Source organism: Vitis riparia, chromosome 12, assembly GCF_004353265.1.
Source record: "Vitis riparia cultivar Riparia Gloire de Montpellier isolate 1030 chromosome 12, EGFV_Vit.rip_1.0, whole genome shotgun sequence".
NCBI classification, from domain to species: domain Eukaryota; kingdom Viridiplantae; phylum Streptophyta; class Magnoliopsida; order Vitales; family Vitaceae; genus Vitis; species Vitis riparia.
Genome location: NC_048442.1, coordinates 11,250,516 through 11,267,256, shown reverse-complemented (window position 1 = coordinate 11,267,256; position 16,741 = coordinate 11,250,516). Strand labels below are relative to the sequence as shown.

General features: G+C 36.7%; 1 protein-coding gene across 2 annotated transcripts in view; it reads left to right on the top strand.

The window, feature by feature from the left end:
- The window catches only part of LOC117925843 (copper-transporting ATPase PAA1, chloroplastic), a 64,531-nt gene that overhangs the window by 8,139 nt on the left and 39,651 nt on the right, over positions 1 to 16,741 (top strand). For both annotated transcript variants that reach the window (XM_034844952.1, XM_034844951.1), the window contains exons 4-8: positions 2,199 to 2,273; positions 2,436 to 2,713; positions 4,159 to 4,392; positions 4,729 to 4,827; positions 5,135 to 5,284. In XM_034844952.1, the coding sequence (XP_034700843.1) occupies positions 2,199 to 2,273; positions 2,436 to 2,713; positions 4,159 to 4,392; positions 4,729 to 4,827; positions 5,135 to 5,284 (836 nt within the window). The remainder of the gene's footprint in view (positions 1 to 2,198; positions 2,274 to 2,435; positions 2,714 to 4,158; positions 4,393 to 4,728; positions 4,828 to 5,134; positions 5,285 to 16,741) is intronic.

Genomic DNA, 16,741 nt, shown 5'->3' with positions numbered 1-16,741 from the left:
GTTGAGTTTTCATTGAGGATGAAAGCTTTTGGTTGGAGGATGACATATTGATTAACGTAATAGACTTAGATGTTTTAGACATGAGTGATAATGGTAGATCAAATAACATTGTGAAATAGGTTAGGAAAACCTTCCCAAACAGTGCTGAAAGTGAAAGCGATAAAGGCTGCTAAGGTGAGATGTGATGGCAATGAAGGCCACCAAAAGAAAAATTTTAAATAGAACTCCTAGAAACCATAGATGGGCTTTGATACCATGTTGAAGTTAGAGGAAACAAGAGAGAAACTAAGGGTCTGTTTGATAACTGTTTTTGATAATAGTTATCTGTTCTCCAAAACAAAAATACAAGAAAACACGTTTGGCAATCAAAAACTGTTTTTTGTTTTCTGTTCTTAAGAACAGTAAACAATGTTTTAAGAGAAATTTTTTTAATTGTTTTTTCTTGTTTTTTAATAATTGTTTTAAAAAATAATTATACAAGCATGTAGAATGATTAAAAATAAAACATTAGATGTAAAAATTATTTTTAAAACATATTTTAAAACATTAAAAACATTTTAGGTTTTCAAATAGATTTTTGTTCTACAAAACATCAGAGAACAATTTTCAAAAATTGTTTTAAAAAACAGTTACCAAATAGGTCTTGATTCTTTTCTCATTTCTTCTAAGGTCTTGTTACAAGGCTAAATATTAAACAAGCTTTTGACTCTAGAATCTATACAAGGAAACAAATTAATCCCAACAAAATTGTAGGTTCTACACTATATTGTCCTAATATAGTAGGACCATATTAGGACATGCCCAACTGAGTCATTAAATATGCTAATAAATGTAAATTACACAAGTGCGTGTAGCACTGCAATTACATTGACATCCAATATTTTACCATATTCAGTTTGGGAAACATTTGTTTTGTTTTACTTTTGTTTAACATTTGAAATCTGTTTTACATTATGAATGTGACTTCGGTCTGTTGTTATTGTGAAGCTCATCAAATCATGGTCTTGTAGAATTTGAAGATCTAACTCTGTGCTTAAATTTGAAGGCATAAATTGCTGGAATTTTGACTGATAGATTTTCTGATAGATTTTCTAATATATGTCCTAACATACTCTTCTCCATGGAGAATGAAATTTGTAAATAGTAATTAGCAATAGCTGCATGTTCTCCAATTAGTGTAATGTTTGTTAACAGTTTGTCAAATGTTGCAAAATTTGGTTTGTGTAAATTCTCCTGTTCTGTTTTTGAATTTCTGGTGCTTCTTTTGATTATAAGATGACTGATTTTTTTTTTTTTTAAAATTTTTTAATTTTTCGGTCATGGGAGAATATCTGATACACCAGGCAAATTTTGGTTTTGGTCCTGTGTTGGAGGGTGAAAGATAAGGGCAATATTTTTTTTTACTACTTTCTTTGTGACATATTTATAAGTAGGGACACTTGGCTTTATTATGTAATATATAAATTCGAAATAAAAAGAAAGCTCCATGTGTTTGGGTTTTTTATTTTTGCATGATGTTTAATCCAACTATAAAGTGGTTTCCATCTTCATGGTGATAAAAATAGTTTTCTTTATCTGAAGATGCAGGCAGTATTTTTAAAGTTTGGATCTAGAACTCTATTTATAATTTGGATAGTCTAGTTGAAGATATGCCCTGGATTGCTGTTTCATTTTCTGAGTATTTTTTGCTCTTGTTTCTTTCTTTTTGGGTTAAGGATGCCTCAGATTCTATCCTCTTTCTGTTTCTCTGGAGTCTCTCATTCAATATTATTTTTGGTGTTCAATACCTATTTAGATCAAAGATTGTATACCATGCCTTTGTTAGGAATAAGTTAAATCTCATGATAAGGAGAAGTAGGGACAAGGATTTTCTTGTGAACTTTCCTTTGTCTGATGCAACAGGGTTTTGTACTTTCCAAAACTACCATAAATATTCATACTTAAGGGCTGTATGAAGTTTATCTGTATGAAAGATTAAAACCTTCCTACCTAATATTTTATTAAACTTCTTTAAACTTCCTCTAGTTGCTCCCACTTTTGGATTGATTGAATTCTTAAAAAAGCCAAAAGCTTAAAATTTTGCTTGCACATAAGGTAACCTGTCTTTCATCTGCATTCCAAGTGGATTTAACTTGGTTATACATTAACAACCTTATCAAGGGATGTATATAAAAGCTTGAGAGATTGTTAATGTGCAGATTCTGTGAGAGACAATTTCTTCAAAGTGTTTGAGAGAAAGATGGATGAAAAGCGCAACAAGTTAAAAGAAAGTGGTAAGCTTCTTTTTATTTCCTTTATTTGGCAAAAGGGCACATTTTTGTTTTACTCATTTAACTCTCTCTAGAGCTTTATGGATAGCTCTTATGAAACTTATCATGATCTGATATCAATACATCTTCAGCAACCTGTGAGGCTAATTGCTTGAAATTTTATAGGTCGTGAGCTTGCCGTCTCCTGGGCTTTATGTGCCGTATGCCTCTTTGGTCATCTTTCTCATTTCCTTGGGACCAAGGCTTCATGGATCCATGCATTTCATTCCACAGGATTCCATCTGTCCTTGTCTTTATTTACATTGCTTGGCCCTGGACGTGGACTTATTCTCGATGGTCTGAAAAGCTTTCTTAAGGGGGCTCCAAACATGAACACATTAGTTGGTCTTGGCGCTGTATCATCATTTTCCGTCAGTTCATTAGCTGCCTTGATACCTGAATTGGTAATTAATAATCCATGTCTCTGATAGTTGTAATTCCATATATTTGGCGTGATTGCATATCGATTGATGAGTATCTAGTATATAATGTGACAAGTGACTTGGTAGTTTTCCCTATTGTTATGTATCTTCTGGGTAAATTTTATTGTTTTTGAAACCACAGTCCATCTTACATTCTTTGTTCTGGATGCATCATTATTTTCTGAAGAAATAGTATTGGAGAATCTTTGAAAGGCTAAATGTTTCAGAATTAAAGTTGAAAGAGACATTCCTGAATCTTGGACAATGTTTGGTAGCTGGAGTGTGAACTGTTTTCTGCTGTTGAAAACCAAAAAGTGATGACACAAAACACCCATTTGATAGCATTTTTTGGAAAATCATCGTTCAAAACATTTCTTGAAAATGACCTATTTTGATGTTTTCTAAAAATGCAAGAACTTTTTAAAGTTGAAAATGTTCCAAGAAAGAATTAGTTTTTATAAAATGAAAGCTTTTTCCAAAGAATCATTTTATTTCTACCACTAAACTGGTTCTTCATTTTCTTGGTGTCAAGACTTCCTCGGGAAGGGAAGTTTGTCAATTATAGATTTCATTGATAGGCTGGGGTGGCCTAAGCCTCTCCTTGATGGCCATTTGCTCCCATCCTTTACTTTGTTTGGGTGGTCCATGTGCACATCCTATGTATTTGGATTGGGCCCCATTGAGGCATTTCTAATGGATCATTATTTTGCTCTCTTATCAAAAGTGAAAAATTCTGGTGCATGTAATTTCATGCCGTATATTTTGTAAGTTCATTTGGCCATGTGCAACAATGAACTAAAATTGTGTGGGCATGTGTAACAAAGAACAAAAAAATGCACGGAAGAGTGTTGATTGAAATGATAAGATCATATCAAGAGCAAAAAGGATGTGGGCAGAGATGGTGATATATGACTTGATTGTCAAGGATATGACTGTGCATATGACTATAGATAGAGCTCAGTGTTGAAAAATAATTCATTTAGCTGATCCCTAGTAGGTTTAAGGCCTTGTTGAGTTGATTTTGATTATCATTGATTCAATGAGATGGTATTTCAGTGATCTATGTTTAACTTGTCCCAATGACAACAAAATTTTCATTGTAACATAGGTCTTATATGATCATGTTATCATCATGGACCTACTTATCAAAAAAAAAAAAAAAATGTTACCATCATGGACCTAGAATGAAGGGTTATACTAAATCATGTACTAAATTCCCCTTTTTCATCTTGCTATTGGAATTGGATTTGTTGAGGCAGTGTTAGAGAACTTGAATTTTTGTATTTCATGTCCTTGAATAAAGAATGCATTCTTCATTTCATTCTTTAGGATATAGGGTAGTAGTTGCCTTGAAATGGAAAGTAAGCTTGTGGAAGACAAAGTTGATTGATGCTGTTGTCTGTTGAATGAATATGTTGTTCGTGCAGGGCTGGAAGGCATTTTTTGAAGAACCAATCATGTTAATAGCATTTGTCTTGCTAGGAAGGAATCTGGAACAGAGAGCTAAAATTAAAGCTACCAGTGATATGACAGGCCTTCTGAGTATTTTACCAGCAAAAGCTCGTCTTTTGATTAATGGAGATTCAGAAGAATTTAGTTCTACTGTTGAAGTTCCTTGCAACAATCTTTCTGTTGGTGATCAAATTGTTGTGCTACCTGGTGTAAGTAAGATGGATACTCTTTATGTATTTATTTTTTTTCCTTTTCCATCTTATTGTGTGTACTTTCCTCTTCTTTTGATCTTTTGTTCCTTGTGTTTTCTTGCATTGAAAGGCTCTAAGAAGAGTTATTGTGTTATATTTTTTCGTGGTTGTTGACCTTCATTTCTGTCTGCTTTTATGCACAGTTTTGTTGTTCCTTTACAACTAATGCAGAAACTAGGTTACTAATGGTTTTTAACTTTATCCAGTTCAGGATACTATATTTCTAATTTGTCTTCATGATTCTTTTCCTGTGACCTACAATTTGAATCCTTTGAACATGTTTTCTCTGTTCAGGACCGTATTCCAGCAGATGGAATTGTCAGGGCTGGTAGAAGCACAGTTGATGAGTCAAGTTTCACAGGGGAGCCTTTGCCTGTGACAAAACTACCTGGGGTACTAATCTATTACATATAACTACTGTTTTCTGCAAAACACCCCTAGTTGGATGCTAAAGAAAAATTAGAAAAAAAAGAAAAGAAAAGAAAAAAGTTTATATTTGAATTCAGATGGCACCTAATAGCTGGGTGCATGCTAACATGCTTACTCTTCTTGGAAGTTGGCTTCTTTCTTTTGTTTTGTGTTTTTGTCATTTTATTTATTTATTGTTTCATAAGTAGGGGCACTTAGTTTAGTGTAAAAAATTGGTCTCTTTTTTGCACAGTCATATTATCATGGGTTTTTTTTTTCCTCTCTCTGCAAGGCTGAAGTTTCAGCAGGGAGCATAAACCTAAATGGAACTCTTAGAGTTGAAGTGCGGAGGCCAGGTGGTGAAACTGCTATGGGAGACATTGTCCGCCTGGTGGAAGCAGCACAGAGTAGGGAAGCTCCTGTACAGCGGTTGGCTGACAAGGTCGTTTTTCCTGTCTCACTTTACCTGTGAAGAATACATGTTGTTACTCTAATGGGGTTAGATTAAAGATATTTTCATTTTCACATCTTGGTTTAATGAGGCATATACTTTACCTAAGTGTAATTATATTTTTATTTACATTTGTTATATAGCTACAAAAGCTGTCATTTTAACAATTTTTTTACTTATTTAAATTAAGTGATGCATGCATGTTTTTTCCCCTTTTCTTGTTCTATTCTAATATTAGGTCTGAAAGGTCTGGTGGTCTTTGTGAAATGGGGGAAATAGATCTTTCTATAGAATTTGGGTATTTAAATTTAGAGGTGAAACAAATTCTGTTTCACTTGAATTGTATTGAATTGGAATACAATCTGGACATTCTATATATGCACAATTACCCTAGACACCAAAATAGGAAAGCTGCACCTTCCACCTATGATCCTAGAATCTCTCCCATAAATCAGAATCTGATTCACCTTCCATCTGTCATTCTACAATCTCTCCCATAAATCAGGGATCCGATTCTTCTAAGAAAAAAAGTGGAAAGAAAAAAATACAAAATCAGTTCATTGGCTAAGATCACAATTAGATTCCTAAGAATCTGCTAACACTCCCCCACAATTTGGAGAATAGATGTTATCCATCCTCAGCTTGCATGTAATCATTTGAAATTGATGACTAGCCAATCCTTGGGTCAACACATCTGAGAGCTGCCCTTTTTGTTGAATCATAGGGTATGCAGATCATACCACTATCAGGTTTTTCCTTGGTGAAGTGTTGATCTACTTCTATTTCCTTTGCTTGGTCATGCTGTAACGGATTGTAAACAATATTGATTGTTGATTTGTTGTCCTAGTATAACTTCATTTTCCCTTCCCACTTAATTCTTAGATCATCAAGGATAATCTTAATCCATAATAGCTCACAAATCCCATGTGCCATAGCTCTAAACTTTGCTTTTGCACTTGATTGGGCCACCATGGATTGCGTCTTACTTCTCCATGTCACTAAGTTGTCACCTAAGAGTGTACAAAACTGGAGGTATATATCTTTGCTTACCTATAAAAATAAAAATAAAAATAGTAACCTTTAATAACAAAAATTGACCCTTTGACTTCTAATTTAATAACAACTTTTCCCATCCAAACCTTTGATATTTTCAATCTTGCCATAAATTGCATATTAATGACTGCATCACTTGGGTGTAGATGTTATGGGTTCAAAAAGTTCAAGCAAAATTACTAGAGAGAAACTTATCTTCATCTAAGCTTTCCCCTTGAAGATAAGCATTAGGAAAAAATGATTGATTTTAAGCAAAATTGAGATAAATGGTCTTGAAGAATATTCAAGAACCCTTTTTGATTTGGAGAGTATCCCACAAATACCCATTTTAGAGCTTGATGATGGAGTTCGATGTGATTTGGAGGATAAATATGAACAAATGACATGCAACCAAAGACTTTAGGAGGAAGTCTACTAGAGTTAATGAGATGTGGGAAAAAAATTGGAGAGTGTCCAATGGAGTTTTATTTTCAAGTACTTTTGAGGGTAATTGGGTAATCAAATGAGTTGTAGTTAGGATAACTTTTCCCTAATATGATATAGGCATATTTTTTTTTTTTAAAAAGTAGGGCTTTGGTGATTTCTAACTGTAGAAGAATGTAATTAAGAAAGATTATAACTATATGTTTGTGTAATCAAGGATAGGATTATGACAATCCTATAATCAAATTGTTTAGATATAATTAGGTTAGGAAAGTTTCTTTTTTCTGTGCTAGGAATGCTTGTATAAATAGGTGGGTTTGTACATATTGATGTTAAGGAAGAACTTTATATATTTTATTTCTTCCAATCCTTCATCTTCTACATGGTATTAGAGCCCTAGGCTCGTACATCTAGGAAGAGAAGATTTTTTCAGCCTTCATTGTTGAGTTGGAGATCATAGTCGACCTTAAGAATTTGCCTTTTGTTTTCATCATGCATTGTTGCAGTCAAAGCTTAAAAAAAAAGAAAAAAAACAAAAAAACCAATTGTAAACTCATTGTGAAAGCAGTCGAAGACCTCCGCAAAACCGTTGTTGTCACCCCCTTGTCTCAGCCTTGTCATCACCTTTGGATCTTCCTCGCTGTTAGCCTTCTCTTTACCTAGAGCTTCCACCCTCGCACCATCATAAACTCATCATGAAACAAAAATTGCACCTTCGCCATTGTTGTTGTCTCTGCCAGCGATGATGATCCTTGCGTGTGATGTCTTCGCCTCACACTGAATCTCTTTCTTGCCTTTACTGAATCTCTTTCCATGATCACAAAAATGTTATGTTTGGTAAAACTTAAACTTCAGTCTTAATTTTCAATACCTTTTTAAAGGAAAAATATAAGAATGGAGAAGATTAGATGCTAAGCTAGCCACAACCAAGATTAGAAACCAAACTAGCTAGCTTTCCTTTTCAATCATTGGAATTTGCTTGTTATTACCTAGAAAAGAACCTCGTTTAGAATTTTCAAATATGCTTTATAGAACCAAGATGGTTCATTTAAAAAGTTGGTTGTCTTGAGGTCATTAACTTGTGGTTATTAGAGATTGTTGATTTAGTAATTGGCTAATTACTACCATTAAAAAAAAAAAAATGAAATTCTGTCACACGCTGATTCTTCCATTTCATCCAAGGTACTTGTGTTTGATACCACATGGTGAAGAGACATGGGTGTGGGATCTATATTAGATATGGCTCTCTTAGTTCAGACAGGAAATTGGTTATTCAATTGATTTTTCACTTATTAAAGGACATAGTTTGCACTCTAAAGTTAAATGATAGTGAAAAATGTTTATCCAAAAAAGGAAGCTAAGAAGGATAAAGGTTTTTGGAAACATTAAAAAGGGAGTTTCACTTTGTATTGGAAGTAGCAAGGGACAAAGAAAGAAAAATTAATGGTTTGTATGGAGAACTTAGGGTGGGGAAAAGTAGAATTGGAAAGAAAAAATGGATTTGCATGGTGAATTGAGGTGAGGAAAAGTGAGATGTGAAAACAAGTAGAGAGAATTTTGAATATTTTGATATTTAGGATTAAATCGTGGATTTTTTTTTTGTTCTTTTGGACAAAAAACATATCAGATCTTTTCTAATAATTAAAAAGATAAAAAGGCATGAGACATCCTTCCACAATATACAAATTTGGTCAAAATAAGATTTAAAAAACTCCTTAAAAAGGAGTCATGCAAGCAGAATAGACAAAAAAGCTTATGAAGATTCTATAGTGAAACATCATAAACTCCAAATTACAACTCAAGGAGGGAAAAAGTGTCCAAAAAGGGAAAGAAAAAAAGACGCCAAGTGGTCTGCCCATTTTTGGTAGAAAGGTTTTTTGCTTGATTGGCTAAGCGAGAAACTCAACAAAGGGAGCATCCTAACTTTCTAATAATATCAAATATTTGGTAAAGCCACTCGTCAAACATTCATGAGTCTCTTTCCTTCTTAGCCACTCATGAAATGACAACAACAAAATCATCTTTCATTACAAGATTTGAAAAGACAAAAGCTTTACTGATGCCCTCCAATAGAGTTAGAATCTCAAGCTTAATAGCAAAACTCTTACTTGCAGTTTTAGAATAGGCCTTCATCATTTTTGTTTTTGTTTTGTTTTTTTTTTTTCGGATTAGAAACCAAAGATGTATTAATTAAAGATAATAAAACATAAGAAGGATGATAAATCCTCATGAAATACAAGCATGATCAACACACCCATGAAAACCTCCGTTTTACAAGGAGATTTGTACAAAAAAGAATAAATAGACTATAAAAAAATACAACTCGAAAGCATAACTTAACTCCCCACCAAGTAGGCCCAACCCTAAGGAGTACATACCGAGAGCCAACTAAACTGAATAACACTCAAAGGGAAAGGTTTGAAAACATCAGTGCAATAGGCCCAAAAAGAAGCAAAGAAATGAATCAAGTCTTACATCATCTTAGGCGTCTTGCAAGTATCCTAAAAAATCCTAGCATTCCTCTCTCTCCATACAATCACTCCATCAATTCTAAGTTCTCCTAGGGTGTCCAAAAAACATTTATCAAAGTTCAATTTGGCGAAACCTTTAGATGGCAATAACCATAACTGAGAGGTCTTCTTAGCCAACCTCTTGGATTTGCATATAAGGTATCGATTTAATAATATAAGGCTCAAGGGAATACCTGTGAAAGCTTCACTAACGGAGGCTTAAAGGGAGGAAGAAGAGTAAAACAAGTCTCAAATTGCATTTGTTCTCTTAAGCATCCTAAAAAAGCCTTATAAGAAAAAAAAACCTTAAAAAATCCTTGTATTTCTTTCTTACCGTATCATCCAATTTAAATTGAGGCTACCAATTTTTTGTAGAACCTTGCCTCTAGAATGACCAATGAAGCCTTTGAAAGAAATTCTCGTCATTTGAGCCTTCTTATAGGATGAGAACTAGTTAATCCTAACAAGGCTAAACAATCTATGCCACAACACAAAGTGGTTGAATGAGAAAGGAAAAGATGATCAGTTAATTTTGCACTCTTCTTTTACATGACACACCACATAAGATTAAGAGCTTTGAAAGGCATCTACTTCTAGAGCATATCTTTGGTATTAACCCTGTTAGTAGCCATAAGTCACGCAAAAGCCTTTACTTTAAGAGGGACTTTAGATCTCGAAATAAAATTAGTCATAGCAAAAACGATAGAGGTAGAGAAAAAGACCTTTAAAGAATGAATTAACTAAGAACAAGCTAGAAGAGGTAAGGACCAAATTCCTTACTTTCTTGATCCATAAGGTTTTGCCAAATTAAATTCCAAGAAGTAAAAGGAGAGGAGAGATGGAGGCGATTTGGTTATGAAAAAATTATAGTTTATTCAACTACTTCTCTTCTTTATTTTGTTCCGTCTATTAAATAAATAAATAACTAACTTGTGAACAATCAAGAAATACTATTTCTTGTATTAATGGAGGAATTTACAATGAATATATAAAGGGTTTATCGGGAAAATAATAAAGAAAAATAATCATATTATACATTGAATGTAGACGCTATTAGTCAATTATACAAACAAGGAAGGAATCCCTAATTTATAACCTTAATTTTATTATTGATTTACAGTCTTAATTTACAACTTGTATAAACGGTAAATTTCAACAAATCACAATCAGTCAAGCTGTCAATCAATCATAATTACTGAAGCTATTGATTTTCAAAATCAGCCAACGAATTAAAACAAAAAGCTATAATAAATGATAAATAAATGTGTAACTATAATTATATTATTTATTTCATATTGACTCGATTTAAGGATTTGAAGTTTTTAATTAATTTAATGAGGATAACTGAAATATATGTATCTAAAAAGTGAAATTGCCCTATTATTCCCATCTAGAATCCTCAATATAATAGTTTGCTTCCATCTATGTAGATATTGTCTACTCTAGGTCTACGGAGTTCTCATGGTTTTAAAATACGTGTACATGGTTAAGAGCCCATAAATATATAGTGCCAAGAGCTTTATTTATTTATTTTTTTTCCTATTCGATGTGGGATATCACAATTACACCCCCACCCATGCAAACATAACATTTCCTTGGACCCAAAGCGGACAATATCTACATGGCTGAGAGCCGGTCATTACAAATGGTATCAATGCCTATCCTCAACCTTAATATGGGAGTTTGTTTTAGCCTCATAAGGGATGTCTGTTTGTTTGACCTTGTAGGGGAAAAAGTTCGTGATGATACACTTGCACCCTATCCTTGCCCCCGACATGGATATCTAACACTTGATGCTCACACCTAACACCAGACACTTGACAATCACTCCCTAAGCTGCATATGGGACCTTCCCATGGCATATGAGGATGCATATTTAGTGTATGGTGGTATAGAGTGTATGCGTTAAAATCTTAATTCTAGATGTTTTGTTTTCATACATTTAAAACCTTGTGCCATATGCTATGGTGTCTTAACTATACTACAATTTTTTTTTTTGATAGGAAACGACAAAGAAATATATTAATAGAAAAAAGAAGTACAAGAGAAGGATGAGAAATTCTCCCACCAAAGAAAACTAAACTACAAGAATACGAAAACAAAGAAATACAATGTAATATCGAACAAACACTCTAGATTAAATCAACCTAAAGGAATTATACGTCGCTAGCCAATCAAGTTGTAACACAATAAGAGGAGTCCCCTTAAAGACCTTGGAACAAAAAGCCTAAAGAGAAGCAAGGAAATGAATGGAATCCCAAAGATTCTCTGAATTCCTTGCTTTATCCTCAAAGATCCTCGTGTTTCTTTCCTGCCACACAACCTAAATTATAGCTATGCACGCAGCTTGCCACAAAACCGTCTCGCCCATAGATAAACCAAAACCATTGTAATTGATGGACAACATGTCGGAAATGCTCATTGGGGGAACCCAATCCGTCTTGGCTAACTAAAATAATCTGTGCCATAACTCCATCGTCAAAGAACAATGTAGGAAAATATGATTTGCTAATTCTCCATGCCTTATGCACAACTTACAAATATCTGGACTAAGAGCTTTGTAGGGTCTTCTCAATTGTAGCAAGTCATTAGTATTTACCTTCTTGTGTGCCACTAAGACAAAGGACTTGACTTTGAAAGGGATTTGAGAATTACAAACAAACTTAGTAGGGAAAACTGGAGGAGATCCAAAATATTGGGATAAGGCAAGAAAGAAAGATTTGATTGTAATAAGCCCTGAAGAAGATAAAGACCAGGATCTCACATCTAAAACCAAAGATGTCAAATGCAAACAATCCAGTGACCGCATGAGGCTTTCTAAATCTTCTATCTCAGAATCGGATAGGTTGCAGCGAAAATTAAAGTTCTAAGATAAGGGACAAGTAGATCCGAGGATTGAAGAAATAAGAATATTTTTATCCGTGACTACTCTAAATAGTCTTGGATATTGGGATCCCAAAGGTTGGTCCCTCCACCACAAGTCTTCCCAAAACCGAATTCTTTCCCCATCTCCTACCACAAACCAAGTAAACTTGGAAAAATCCTAACAGACTTGTGCAATAGCCTTCCAAGGACAACGATGTGACCATCTGACTATGGTGTTAGCATCCCAACCATTAAAGTGTGATCTGTAAATGCTTAAAATAACTTGATGCCATAAAGCTGAACCCTCCCTAGGGTACCTCCACAACCATTTCCCTAAGAGAGCCGCATTGCTTAGAACAATCTTTCCAAATCCCAAACCCCCTCTTGCCTTCGACTTACACACTACATCCCAACTGACAAGATGATCTCTTTTACCTTCCCCAACCCTTGACCATAAAAAATCCCTTTGCAATCTCTCAATTTTTGCAGCCACTGAAGCGGGTATCTTAAACAAGGAAAGAAAGTAGCAAGCATGTGGGTGAGACAAGATTGGATAAGAGTTATCCTACCTCCAAAAGATAAATAAGCCTTTTGCCACCCATCTAATCTTCTCGAGATCCTCTCAATCACTAGATCCCAAAAGCCACAAGCCTTGGGATTCCCTCCCAAAGGAAGACCCAAGTAGGGTATATAGGCCAACCAGAAGCCTTGCAATCTAGCAACTCGGCCAACCTAGAAAGATGATTTAGTTCAAGATTGATGCCATAAATATTACTCTTGTCAAGATTAACCTTAAGCCCCGAAATATGCCCAAACACTAGCAATAAACTCTTGAGAGTCTGCAAATCTTCCTCACTAGTGTTAGAAAAGAAAACGGTATCATCTGCAAATTGCAAATGGGACACCCTTGTACTGTTCCTACCCACCCTGAAACCTTCCAACGAATTTTTTTCTTTTGTTCTCAATAACATTCTGCTCAGTACATCTGCGATTAAAGTAAACAAAAAGGGGGACAAAGGGTCGCCTTGTCTTAAGCCTCTAGATGCCTTGACCCACCCTTTAGCGTTTCCATTTACTAAGATTGCAAAAGATACCGTGGACAAACAACCTCTCATTCATTTCTTCCACCTAGGACTAAACCCCTTCTTTTCCAACACATAATCCAAAAAATCCCAACTCACATGGTCATAAGCCTTTCAAAGTCGATTTTGAATACAACTCTTTCCTCCCCTGAACGTCTTTTCTCATCCACTATCTCATTGGCTATGAGAACTGCATCCAATATTTGTCTTCCTTGAACAAACACGCCTTGAGTAGAATGAATAGTTTCATGAAGTACCCCTCTTAGACGCCCTGATAACACGTTGGCTATAATCTTGTAAAGGCTAGTGATCAAGCTAATAGGTCTAAAGAAAGCTTGTTTTAGCAGGTCGGTTGCCTGCTCAACAAAATGCAACTGTATGTTCATATTAATTTCATTTAGAATAATCCTTTAATCTTGAAAGTGTCTCTCTCTAGGAGGTATAAGAGAGGCCTGGTAATGGAAAGATTTGACGTGGAAAGAAAGGCTTTTCAGGTTAAGTTTGAAGGCATCAATGGGGGAATGTGGATTTCATTAACAGAGAGAAGCCGAGGTTATGCTGTTTCATTAGGCTTTGGTGAGGAGGAGATGGATTGGTTGGTGGAACATTTGAAGAAAGCTGTGGAGTTGGAGGCTTCCAGGGGTTTTACTCGGAAGATGAGGGGCAAAACGAGGACGCATTTGATGGAGATTTGCATCAATGGTAGAGGGAGATTTATGAAAATCACAGAAATTGTTGCAAAAAGAAAACCTCTAGTGCTAATTGTTCCTGAGGGTGTTAAAGGCAATGGGTGGGAAACCCTTAGGAAGGCGATTTCTAGAGTCCAAGATGTGTCTGATCAGGCTATAAGAGCCTCGAAGGAGAAAGATAATGAGTCTCAGGTGAGCAAAGGAATGTACAGAGAAGGGCGGTCCTATGCAGATGTGGTTGCAGAGGAAGGACATAGAAACCGAGCTTCGGTGCCAATTGGAAAATGGGCAAGAGCTGTAATCTGTGAGAGTAAAGGAAAAATACTTGATTGGTTTGATGTAGGGAAAGGTATTGCGAGGATGATGGGCACGAAAGGGATGGTGTCGGTAACTCCCATTTCCGAATACAAGGGATGCTTTTTTGTGGATTCTGCAAGGAGAGCTATGTGGTTTCAAGACCAAGGGAGTTTAACAGCGAGAGGAGGGGTTGTTGCGTTGAGGAGATGGTCGCCAAAAGAAAACTCGGTTGTGGGTGGAAAGTTTAGAAGGGGTTGGTTAGAACTGAGAGGCCTTCCGTTCCATTTATGGGATGAGATTCAGTTGAGGTACATTCTGCAGAAATGGGGGAGGGTAATGAAGGTGGCAAAGGAAACTTTGAAGCTCGTAGACTTGTCGAAGGCAAAGATGTGGGTGGAGATGAATCCAAATGTCGTGCTACCAGCGTTGCTAGAGGTGGAAGATGGAGCCTGGTCATTTACGGTTGCAGTTTCCGTCATCGGAGAAGCTGAAGAAGACGCTCTTCTCAGGCCAGAGTCAAATCGCAGCAAGGACGAAGTTACGTCAGCGGAAGGTTGCGTCTACCAGAGGCCAAAGAACGTTGAAGGGCTACGAGCTACTGCTAGGGATAATGAGTACCACAGATGGAGGCCTCGTCAGCGCTTTCGTGCTCAGTCTTCAGCTTCAAATGCAGCTACTAAAGTGGAGAAAGGAAGGGGGAAGAACTGTTTGGGCCCAACGGCGGGAAGTGTTGACGGGCCAACAAATCCAGAAGCCATTTTTAAAGGCCGCTTGGCTAGGGCCCATTTTGAGGAGAAGAACATTGGGCCTTTTGCGGGTGCGGGTCCAGTCCACGAAACTGAAGCAGGGTCTTCTAACGATGGCCCAGCAACGCCTTCGTCTTCAAAGCTTCAGCGATCAGGAACCTCTGCAAAGGAGGTGTTGCCGAAAACACATTCTCATGAGTCAGCAAAGCTAGAAGGCAAATCAGTTACCGCAAGACGCAAGGCGAGGAGTTGGCCGCCGAGCCTAAAGGTGTCGTCTTTTGACCCAAAGAGCAACCTAGATGGGGATGACGCATCGGAAGCAAATCGAGGCTTTATTTGGGGTAGATCAGTATTCAAGAAGGGCGCCCTTTCTCCTGTTTCAGAAAAATCCCGACACTTCACCGGGGGGACAGAGGGAGACGAAGGGATCTCGCCTTGCAACTGGGTAAAAAAGGTTCGTCCTCCTTCCTTAGCTTTCTCTGAGAAGGGTCTTCCTTTGGCTGGGGCTTTTAATCCAAATTTTCTTTCCGAATCCTTTGTTTCTTCGGTTCTTCCTTCTCGATGTCAGGCTTTTTCTCCGATTCCTTTGGAATCAAGCCCTGTCTCTCAGCGTAGTCCCTTTCCGAAATTTGCTGTTGTTGAACCCAGTCGTCATGTTGGCGTGTCCCGTTCTGAAGGAGTGGAGTTTCCTCTAGAAACCTCTAACCGAAATTCTGAAGACTGTCCTTTATCTAAGGATGCTCTAAGTAGCCCAGAGAAGCTTTGTGTCTCAGGGAAGGCTCCGTCCCCAAACCCAAAACCTCCCATTCTCCCTTTGGAAGGTTTTCAGGTTGAGGGACTCACGCCTGGAAATATGGTCAAGGTTCAGTCGGTTTTGGAGAGTTTGAGGATCAGAATAGTCAGAGAAAATGGAAAAGATGCGGAAGAAGAAAACCAGAGTATTTCTCTTGCGGACAAGGTTTATTCCAGAAGGAAAAGGAGAAATGCTTCTGGAAACCGAGGAGAGGATTAGGTTTGAATGCTGGTTGTACTGGGTTATCTTTGGTTTATATGAAGATTTTAAGCTGGAATACGAGAGGATTAGGATCTAAGAAGAAAAGGAGGACTGTCAGAAGGTTTTTAAGTACTCACAATCCAGATATTGTGATGCTTCAGGAAACAAAGAGGGAAACTTGGGACAGGAGGTTTATGAGCAGTGTTTGGAAAGGCAAGAGTTTGGAGTGGGCTGCTCTTCCAGCCTGTGGGGCCTCAGGGGGAATTGTGATTTTGTGGGATTCTAGTAAGTTTGAGTGTACAGAGAAGGTGTTAGGATCCTTTTCTGTAACTGTGAAGTTTAACTCTGGTGAGGAAGGACCTTTTTGGTTAACTTCAGTGTATGGCCCGATTAATCCGTTGTGGAGGAAGGACTTTTGGTTGGAGCTTCAAGACCTATATGGTCTAACATCCCCAAGGTGGTGTATAGGAGGGGATTTTAATGTTATTAGGAGGATATCTGAGAAATTGGGTGGGACTAGATTAACTTTCAACATGAGGTGTTTTGATGAGTTTATAAGGGAGAGTGGCTTGCTTGACCCCCCTCTAAGGAATGCGGCTTTTACATGGTCAAATATGCAAGTTGATCCTATTTGTAAGAGATTGGATAGGTTCTTGTTTTCTTCTGAGTGGGATACCTTTTTCTCTCAAAGTTTTCAAGAGGCGCTTCCTAGATGGACCTCTGACCATAGCCCTATTTGTTTGGAAACAAATCCTTTAAAGTGGGGTCCGACTCCTTTTAGGTTTGAGA